General features: G+C 30.1%; 1 protein-coding gene across 1 annotated transcript; it reads left to right on the forward strand.

The window, feature by feature from the left end:
* The first annotated feature begins 1,208 nt into the window (after nt 1-1,208).
* LOC105789003 (protein CHUP1, chloroplastic) lies at nt 1,209-5,896 on the forward strand. The gene is made up of 5 exons (XM_012616181.2): nt 1,209-1,975; nt 2,385-2,701; nt 3,422-3,533; nt 4,620-4,751; nt 5,653-5,896. Exons 1-5 carry the CDS (start codon nt 1,367-1,369, stop codon nt 5,734-5,736), a joined length of 1,254 nt encoding a protein of 417 aa, XP_012471635.1. The 5' UTR covers nt 1,209-1,366; the 3' UTR covers nt 5,737-5,896.
* Nucleotides 5,897-11,323: the final 5,427 nt, after the last annotated feature.

An 11,323-nucleotide genomic window follows, 5' to 3' on the forward strand; every position in this document is an offset into this window, starting at 1 on the left:
AAGTAGCTAAAGATCTTGGACCTATGGATTTCCAATGTTCCAATTGAAGGCTAACACTTGGATGATTAAGGGTTTGAAGGGAAAGCTCTAGAAATGGAAGTTGGCAATGTGCAATCAATCCGTTGAAACCAATTGGATCGATTGGATTGAGAATCGATTAAATTGATTTTTGAATTAATCAATTGGAACTAGTAAAAAAATTAAAAATTAAAATAAGCTATTGACGGTTAAAATAGTTTATAAATTTTTAATTATTTATTCAATCATCGTTGAATCAATAATTAAATCGAAAATTAGTGATCTAATCAATTTAACCATTTGAGTTCTCTTGTCTCACAAATCCTAAATCCTAGCTTTAGGCCATACCCATACTAACGTTTAAAACATGGCATGTTGAAAATAAAGGTGAAATTGAGATTTTATTCTTTTTTATTAAAAATTTGAGATTTAGTCCATATACTTTAATTTATCATAATTTAATATTTTTATTTTATAATTTCATTAGCTTTTTATAATTAGGGTAAGGATAAGGTTGTTAGGGATTGAACCCGAGTTATCATGCCACAATACAAATACTCTTTTCATGTGTAATTATTTTGAAAAACTAATTAACAACTTTAATAGGAATAGTTAATGATGTCAATAGTTTAGACTAACTAAAAATATTATAAAAGTAAAAGTATTGAATTAAAGTATAGGGACTATATCACAGATTTTTACCATAATAGATGGACCAAAATCGAAAATAAACAAATTTCAATATAATATATACGGATTATAATGAATTAAACAATAGGAGAGGTAAAATTTGACCAGAATTTAATGGTGCACCTAACATGGCTTGTAAAGGACACCTACAAAGCAGTAGCCACTTAAATTTTGGTGCCAGCAAAGCTCAACCAAATCTCTTTGCTACACTCTCTCTGTATAGTTGGGGTTTATATTAAACCGTGATTTCACGTTATTTCTATCTCATTTCAATAGAATAATTAAATTAGATTTTTCTTCTTAATTTTTAATATTTTTAGTTGGATTTAAATTTTTTTAGAAGAAAAAAACTGAAAATTAAGATAAAAATTTTGATTTGTCATTCTTATATTAAAAAGAAATAGTAATAACATAAAATTACAGTTTTATACAATCTGTTCTCGTATATACAATATATAAAATTGCAAATAGCAAAGCACAGAATGGGGCATTTTGTAAAGTGTTCCACTCATCAGGCTTAGGTAAAGTGCAACTAAGCATATTATATAGCTTGCTTCAGAAGTAATAAAATAATATATAGATATAAAAGGTGAGAAAGATTATTGCAAAAAGAACATCCATATATTCTCTCATCATCCTTTGATGAAATCTGAAAAAAATGCCACGCGAAGACGATGAAACGGAGCTCCGCCACTCGGTCGGCGTCACCGGGGGTCTCAAGAAACAATTGGAGGCTGCTGTGGCTGCAAATGAGACATTGATGAAGGAAAACCAGGAACTAAAACAAGAGGTGGGTCGTTTGAAAGCACAAATCAGTTCTCTTAAGGCACATGACAATGAGAGGAAATCATTGCTTTGGAAGAAGTTGCATAGTAACCCTGACGACCGCAATACGGGATCGTCGGGTTTTGTGGATTCAGAAAATGGATACCCGAAGCCGAGTTTTCACGAGTTGGCTATGAGGAAAGATAGGCAATTGGAAGCACCAAAACCACCACCACCATCATCAAGGTCTCATCAAAAGGAAGTGAATGAAAACAAAGCTAAAACCCCGGCACTGGCACCGGCACCACCACCATTGCCAACGAAGTTGTTAGCTGGTTCGAGATCGGTCCGGCGCGTACCCGAAGTCGGGGAGCTTTACCGTTCTTTAACGAGGAAAGATGCCAACATGGAAAACAAGAGCAACATGACAACAACCCCATTGCTTGCATTCACTAGGAACATGATTGGCGAAATCGAAAACCGATCAACATATGTTTCAGCTGTAAGTATACATCATCACTTCCAAATTCAAAACCCACATTTCTTTTGGCTTTATTGGTAAATTGACCCTTGAACCATACCCCAATTCTCTGGGGTTTTTTTGTCAGCAATGATATTTAAACTATCAATTTTATCTCAATTGGATGATATTGTTTTGGGGTAAATTGTGACAGAATTGATAGTTTAGATATAATTTCTAACAAAAAGAAACTTTAAGGACTAGTATGAGAATTGAGGTATAGCTATTTTAGCCTTTAATCAAAAGGGAAAATAGCATTTTTGACTCCTCTAAAAAAATTAATAACTCAATTTGAACTTTTTTAACACAAGTTTTCTAGTTTCAACCCTCGAAATTTTGTATTTTTATCTCGAAATTCCCGGCTTATGCATGTTTTTCAATCGAGGAACAGATCAAATCCGACGTGGAGAAACAAAAGGAGTTCATAAATTTCTTAATCTCAGAGGTCCAATCTGCAACGTTCAAAGACATAACAGATGTGGAAGGATTTGTGAAATGGTTAGATGGAGAGCTATCATCCCTTGTTGATGAAAGGGCCGTTCTGAAGCATTTCCCACAGTGGCCGGAGAGAAAAGCCGACGCCATGAGAGAAGCTGCTTTTAGCTACAGAGACTTGAAGAACCTTGAAGCTGAAGTGACGTCGTTTAAGGTCAATCCCAAAGAGTCTTTTAATTCAGAGCTTAAAAAGATGCAAGCATTGCAAGACAGGCGAGCATGTATAAACTGAATTACTTGGGTTGAAATCGATTTTAGTCCATCTACCATACTCGATTTTGGTATTTAGTCCATCTACCATACTCTACTTTTATAACATCATTAGTTAGTCCAAATTGTACTTTAATGGCAAATGTTTTTTTGGACTAACTAACCATGTTATAAAAAAGGATAAAGCAATATTTAATCTCTAAACTTAATGATATTCTCCACTTTGGTCCTTGAGTTTTTTTTTATTCACCTTGATGACATGGCATTATGAGATTATGCCACATTATCACATTGATCTTTTTAGAAAAAATCTTTTATAGTTTCTATAATTTTTACTTTTTTTTTTTTAGATTTTATGTAACTTTTTCAAAAGAAAAACTTAGGTGATGGCATGATACTCTAAGAGGGTGTCATGTCATCACATCATAATAAATTTAAGTTTAAGGACCAAATTGGAAAAAGCTACCTAGATCTGGGACTAAAGTGAAACAAGAAAATGTTCAAGAATAAATTTGAAAAAAGTTACCAAATTCATTTGTAGGTTGCTTTATCACTTACAAAATGTAGATGAGACAAAATAAAGTGACAGGACTAAATCTCAAAGTCAAGCATAGTAAAAGGACCAAAACCGTAATTTGACCGATTCCTTACTATAACTTGATATGTTGAACGAGTGGTATAAATTAATGCATGATGGTTGGTTTTTGGACTAAAATTTTTCAGGTTGGAACAAAGTGTGAATAACATAGAAAGGGTAAGAGAAAGCAGTGGGAAAAGATACAGAGAATTGCAGATCCCATGGGAATGGATGTTGGATACAGGTTTTATTGGTCAGGTTGGTACATCCGACTTTAATTTCAAAAACTGACCAATATTTTTTTCTCATTTTACCTAATATTCAACTAAAGAGTGCATTTAAAGGGATCATCAAATTTATGAAACTAACCTTGCTAAAACTTCATGTTAATTGAGCATGTAATAGTTTAGGGTTTGCGAGTTAGAGTTTTGAAGTTATATCATTTTGGGTTCTCTTCTCTGGATTTAATAGTTGAGTTTAAATTATTTTAGATTTTTATTTAAATTATTTCGAGTTTAGATTATTTAAGTTTGTCAATTGAATACTTTAAGTAGAATCATTTTAAATTAGGTCATTTAGGTTTGTTATGGAGATAATATCAAAGGACGAACCGGGGCTTTGACCTCACTTTAACTAAATAATGCTGGGGGTGGATATATCAATTCATCCGTTGAAGATGTTTTTAGGTCAACCAATTCAAGTCTTAAAATTTTTGGATCATTTTGGGTTTTGGTTGATTTTGAGTTTAAATCATTTAAGTTTACTAATCTTAGCTCATTTTGGATTTTATCACTCTAGCTTGACGGTCGAGTTTAGATAATTTTAAGTTACTTATTTAAATCATTTTAGATTTGAATGGTTAGAGTTTGTTGGTTGGGTCTTTTAGGTTATATCATTTCAAGTTTGATACAGGGAAGGGGCAAGAGCTTTGTCCCCACCTTGATTATATGGTATAATTCCCTTTTTAGTCCCTCTTAAAATGAATAGCTCAATTTTAATCCCTCTTAGCTTTGGCTAGATGAAAAGAATGCATTTTTGGCCCCTCCAAATAATTATTTATTCAATTTAGACTAATTTAAAACAAAAATTTTCACCTTTATCCCTTTTTTTTTTTAAATTTTATCCCGGTCCCTCACCATAAAATTCCTATCTTCATCCCTGGTTTAACAATTGTAGTCCGATTACTTATTTAGATAATTTCATAATACTATTTAATTTGAGTTTGAGTTGTTAACTTTTCTATAATCAAATCAGATTTTGTCGAGTTGGAATTTAGATCAACATATCCAGCGAAGATATAATACACCAAAAACAATCCTTGATTTTGGCTGCAAATTTTTGCAGATGAAATTCAGCTCATTGAAGCTAGCCCAAGAATACATGAAAAGGACAGCTAAAGAACTGCAATCCCATGAATGCTCTCAAGTTAACAATCTCTTGCTTCAAGGAGTTCGATTTGCATACAGAGTTCACCAGGTAACCCTTCATTTCGTCTTTAAAAAAGGGCTTAATTGCATCAAACATCCACAAAATATTACCCTAATTCTAAATTAGTCCATAAACTTCAAAACATTCATAAAAATATCAGTATTGCATCAACCAAGTATTTCTGTCAACTTAGCAGCAAATTTAGAAGGAAAATGCTAATTAGATCTATCATGATGCATATTGTAAATATATAAATCGATATTGTAAATATATGTGTACTTATCGCCAAGGGCAAAACTAGAACTTTTTTTTTGGAGAGCAAAATTAAATTATAAAATTTTAAGAGCTAAAATGTAATTTTTATCATTATTTTTATAAGGAGTAAACCATAATTTTATCATTTTTGGAAGTCCATGTGTAATTTTACCATATATTAACTTATAACTTTACAAATTCGAAAGGGTTTGAAGGGGAATTTTCTCATTTGAGGGAGGGGAGCAAGGCACTGCTTGTCCCTACATTACACATAAACAGTTTAGATCTAATGTGCTTAAAAGATAAATGAAAATTGTGCCAAAATTTAGAAGAGCTTTAAATATGCTTTCACATCATATCGGAGCTATAATTTAACACTCAAGCTAACGAATTACCAAAAGAACCTAATTGATATAATATTATTACTTTGAGAATTAACTCAATCAAAACGTTTTGAAGTTTAGGACCAATGTAAAATTTGGGCCATGGTTTGAGCACATCCGATACATTTAATCTGTAAAAATTAGTATCTTAAGAATCAAACATGTGATCAAACCAATTAGACTATCAATTTTCGATTTAATAAATTCAACAATATTTAATTAAAAAAACCATAATCTGTTCAAATGTAATTCTTTTTATCTCAATTTTTATTTATTTATTATCGATCTATAATGATTTGCTCTAATTTCAGTTCGCAGGTGGGTTTGATGCAGACACCATTCGAGCATTCGAAGATTTAAAGAAGACCAGCAACATTAGTAACCCTAAACAATAGCCTGAGACAAATGGAAATGCTTTGTTTAAAATATCCTCTAAGTTGATCTACTTTTATAGATTTGAAATTTAGTTTTTCTGTTTTTTTAATTTAATTTTTCTATTTTCTGGATTTCAAATTTTAAGTCTAATTACTAACATCATTAAAATTCTTCTCTTAATTTCGTTGATGTGACATTTCAAATAAGAAAATACTTAATTGACAACCATGTAACAAAAATGGCGATGTAACAGAAGAATTTTAATGATGTTAACGATTGGATATATATTTTCAAATCTGAAAAATACAGGGATTATATTTTTAAAATAAAATTAAGAGGCTAAATTCCAAATATATGAAGAAGTATTCACATATTAACTAAATGTCTTTTTTAATTGGTTGTTAATTAGCCTTTAAAAGAATACTTACTAATAGAATTATTCAATATTTGCAATTTGAATATATATGTATAATTTCGGCTTGATCCAATTTTATGGTTAATTTTACTATTCATATATATGTATAAATAGGAAGAATCAAGTGTAGAATTAAAATAGTTTTACAAATTTTAATAGCTTTTTATATGACTAATATTTTAAGAACACGATAGTTAGAGGTAAAGATGAACCCAGAAAATTTTCCAAAGAGCTAAATTGAGTTATAAATTTTGGGGTTGATATATAAGTTTTCTTTATATTAACTTAAAAATTTTACAATTTTAAAGGAGCTAAACTATGAATTTACTTTTTAGAGGACCATAATTGAATTATAAATTTTAAGTTTAAAATACAATTTTACTATTGTATTAACATAAATTTTGTAATTAGAAGACTTAAATTAAATTATATTTGTTTGCAAAGACTAGAAAAGTAATTTAATAATTTAAACCAAAGGCCAAGGACCAACGGTGTGTCCCCCTTGGCCTTAAATGCATATTAATAAAGACGATATTTTTTATAAATATGATAAAAAAATTATATCAATTTAAAATTTTACATGCATGATAAATATAAATACAAATATAGATAGATTTAAGGATTATATTGTTAAAATATAAATATTATGTAATTGAAGTTGTAGTAACCCAATTTTGCCCGACCCAATATATAAATCCAAATAAAAATAAAATAAATAAAACCCAAATCAGGCTCAAACCAATACAAAACCCTAAAAGCCCAATCAACTAAAGCCCAAAACTTTAAAAATTTCAGAAAACCCTAACTACCCTAACCGTACGTTTGGTTCACTGGAATGGAATAAGGTTGCAATAGAATAGGACTGTAATGGAATAAAACTGTAATGGAATAGAGTTGTAATCAGTGATTCAGGGTCTGTTTGATTGGCAATAAAATATTTTCCATAAAATGATTTCTGGAAAATGTTTTACTTTTCTATAAAATGATTTCTTGGAAAATATTTTACGGTGTTTGATTGAATCATGTAAAATATTTTACATTGTTTGATGATTTCCTAAAAATATTTTCAGGAAAAGTTGTTTTACATATATTAATAAATTTATATACATATTAATAAATTTTTATATTTTAAATTATTTTTACACATATTGTAATGATTTATTTATAAATAATTTTTTATTAATAAAAGTTTTATCTAATTAAATTCCAAATGTTCATCTATTTGTAGATTATACCGATTTGATTTTACTTCTTCATTATTAAAACATTTATTTGTATTTAAATTTTATATTAATTTGATTCTACTTTTATCCAATATGATTCTTGTGATACATATATTTAGCATGGGATTTAAATTAAAATAAAAATCTGTAATTATTAGAAAATTTCATTTTTTTAAAAACTAGTATATTGTATTAACTCGTACTAAATGATATGTCAAACTTAAATTGCTACATTAATATATATTGGGTAACTAATGCAAGTGTAATATGCAATTAAAAGCTAGAATTTAAATGTTACCAACACAAGAAATAAAGACGAGATAATAAAATTATTGAAAAGAAAAGCAAAACAGTAATCCATAACACAACAAGAAACTAGTTATATTGTTGTTCTCTTTTTTCTATCCAAACCCAAAACAAAACATCAAAACCGCATTTAGTACTGCCAAAGTCTTTTATGGTTCCATCTAAGATTTGCAATAAATGAATTTGAAACTACTTAGGACCAATGTCTTTGAGAGCACAGATCTGCTCTTCCCCATTGCGAACATAACAGACACAACCGGTCTTTCCCTCAAAAAACCATCCTTGATCGCAATCACACCAAAACACTTGAATGTAAAATTATATAACTACCATCTTCATGATATGTAAATTGGAACCAACATTTTCATGTTTGGATATATGGACATCACATCAGGCACCAGTCGCAAGAGATATTAGTAAAATGAAACTCATATTTTCATGTTTAGAATGTGTTTGTCATGTATATATAGACATTTGCATCAGGTACAAGTCGTGTGAGTTAAGATAATTTATAACAACCCGGTAAAATTATAGCAGAACATATATAAAAGAACAATACAGTTCAGCTAGTACAACATGAGAAAAATGACTATATTTCCCTAAAAGAATATGGGGTTTAATAAAGTTCCCCGAATCATAAGGCTAGGAAATTATAGAAGAAAAAGACAGAAATCGATCAAATATAAACCTCTCATTCACAATTTTAATCGCACTCCTCATACAGAGAAGAAAGAGGTCAAAACTTGCTCTTAGAACTTTTGATGAGGTATTGTCCACTTAGGCTCATTGAACCTCACAATCTTGCTCTTAGAACTTTTGACAGTATGTTACATACATTTCAAACTGGATTATATCATTTAGGGGTTATATCATTTGGTATAATTTGTTTAATCATTTCCTTTAAAACAATCATTAATGCATAGTTGTCTCAAAATTGAATTGTAAGCTTTTACAAAGGCCTAAAAGCTAATCTACATCAAATTTTAACTTTTACAAATAAATCAAAGCAAAAAAAGAAGTCATAGCTTCTTTAAAAGTTCCAAATTTAACATCCAATTAAACAAACATAACGACTCAAGATACACCGTTTACATAATAAAAACAAAACAAAATTCAAGTATTCGTTACCTTGACTTTTCTTTCCTATGAACAATCAATGATGAAAGAGACATTAGATCAAGATTTGAAGCTGAAAGTTGAGGTAATGGAGAAATCAGTTGTGGAAGCACAAAAGAAAAAGAGTTTCTGGACTTTGGTCTCCTCTGCAACAATTCTTTTGACATCAGTAAACTTTACATATGCTGCAAGACGATTTTGAGTGATTTGCTCAGTTGAAACTTTGTTTTCAGCACAATGTGACAAGTTAACATGTATTGTTTTGCTTAGTGATAAATAATATGTTTTTTTTTAAGTAACATCAAGGAATGAGCATGATTTCTATATGCTAATGCCTCATATTTTTGGATTATCCTGGTCTGCTGTCAGCTTGATCTTTACCATGTTGCTTATACTCTATATGTCATCAAATCAATAATATGTTGCTCATATTTTTGAATGGATCAGATTTGTTTTAGATTAGATCAACTCGAGTTTTAAAATTTTTGGATTATTTCTGCTCTAAGTCTTCATTTAAGGTTTGAGAGGCTGAGGTTTTTTTATACCAGGTCAATACAAGTTCGATCATATTGGGTCCAAGCCAGTTTAGGGTTTCAGAGATAAATTCAAAGGTCTAGCTGACAACAACAGCAAGAATAGGACTCTCAAACTTTTGAAAATAATCTAAGCCTAGACGGCTACAACTAACAAAGCAAATAATCCTGTTGTGATAACAAAGTATTCTAATAGTATGTGCATTCAGATTCTTTAGCAACAACATTCAAAGATATCTCAATCTTAAAATACAATCTCAATAATATTACTCATAGAGAACCAGTAGATCAATGCAATGAAGTTCCTAAATCACATTGAATAACTTAAAAACTATACTAAAATGCAACATTTTCCATTAATTTCTCACTTACTAAGCTGAAGCATTGTCAAAAGACTCACATTTTCAATTCTTTTCCAACTTACCAAGCTTAAGCAAAACACCAAGACTTGCATTACAAAAAAAATACAATATAAAGGACAAACAGAGGATAGAATTAAACATCACAGACATTACCTTATGCAAAATACAACGAGAATAAAACAGCTTAAAAACACAACGAAAAACCATTCTCAGGGCATAGACATTACGATAGGGTTAGAGATTTGGAAGTTTGTAGGGCAGTAAAGCAAAAGTTAAAATTAGCAACATTATTACCCAAAAAATCAAAATACAACGCAAACAAATTATGAGCATCAACGAGTAAACAAACGGTTTACCTTAAATACGAATTTGTTGGCGATTCGGGAATAAACAAACCCTTAAATGCTTGATTCTGGAACTGGTGGAGGATTGGTGGAGGACGGAGGTAGCTTGATGCCTTGATTTTGGATTTGGGAAAAAAAAGGAGGAGGGGAGATAGGGTTAGGGAAGACTGTCGGCAGTAAAACAAAACGCAAATGTTGTGGATACAACTTAAAAATTAACAACAATAGCAGAGATGATGAGGAGCTGTGGAAATGGTTTCAAGGGTGAATAGATGAGCTGTGGAAAATGTGTTACTGATTTCTAAGGGGTAAGACATTTTCCGGAAATATGGGTTGATTTTCCCGTGTTGCGGAATTGATTTTCCAAAAGGAAAATATTTTCCTCCAATCAAACACTGGAAAATGGGGAAAACCAATTTCGAAAAATATTTTCCCCTATCAAACAGACCCTCAATTGTTTAGTTGAATATAATGGAATAGAACTGTAATAGTATTATTTTGTTTGGTTGAATGGAATAGATTTGTAATAGTATAAGGAAAAGAGCTAAAATGACCAGAATACCCTTAGCAAAAAAATTTTAGGTAGATGATTCTTATTATTAAATTTTAATAAGATTATTATTAAATATAATTTAATAAAAATAATATATAATTTAATAGCATTCTTAATATAATTATTTTTATATTAAAATATTTAAAATATTTTATTTATTACATTTTAAAATAATACGCTATTATTTAAATCCACTGCTTCTCAAGTTATCTCCATTATAGTTGACACATAATTATGTGTTTATTTTTGTAAAATATTAAAAAACCAAAATATATCCTTTAATTAAATTTAGTGATCATTTTGTAATTTTTTAAAATTAAATGACCAAAATATAAACTTACTAATAATTTAATTACTTGAGTGCAATTTACCCATAAAATCCCACCAAATACCAAAGCCACCGATGCTTCAACCAATGAAACAAAAGCGGGAAACTCTCCTATAAAGCAACAATCAGTAATTAATTTCCTTCGGTTACCTAAATAGTCCCCTTCTCAACCTTCTTCAACCTTTCATTTCCTGCAAAAATGCCCTTTCCAGATCCTACATCCACCCAAGACTCTCCTCCCTTGAATCAGAAAACATATGTTCAAAGCAATAAACATATGCCCTTCTCTGGAAAAATCAAGAACTCCGTCTCACAGGCATTGATGTATCCCTCGTTTTAATCCTTCAATAGCCAACAGATGGGCAACAACATTCTAACATTTTTATTTTATCTAAAATGGTAAAATATGTATCCTTCCATTCTTATC

This window comes from Gossypium raimondii, chromosome 2 (assembly GCF_025698545.1).
Source record: "Gossypium raimondii isolate GPD5lz chromosome 2, ASM2569854v1, whole genome shotgun sequence".
In the NCBI taxonomy this organism is placed as follows: domain Eukaryota; kingdom Viridiplantae; phylum Streptophyta; class Magnoliopsida; order Malvales; family Malvaceae; genus Gossypium; species Gossypium raimondii.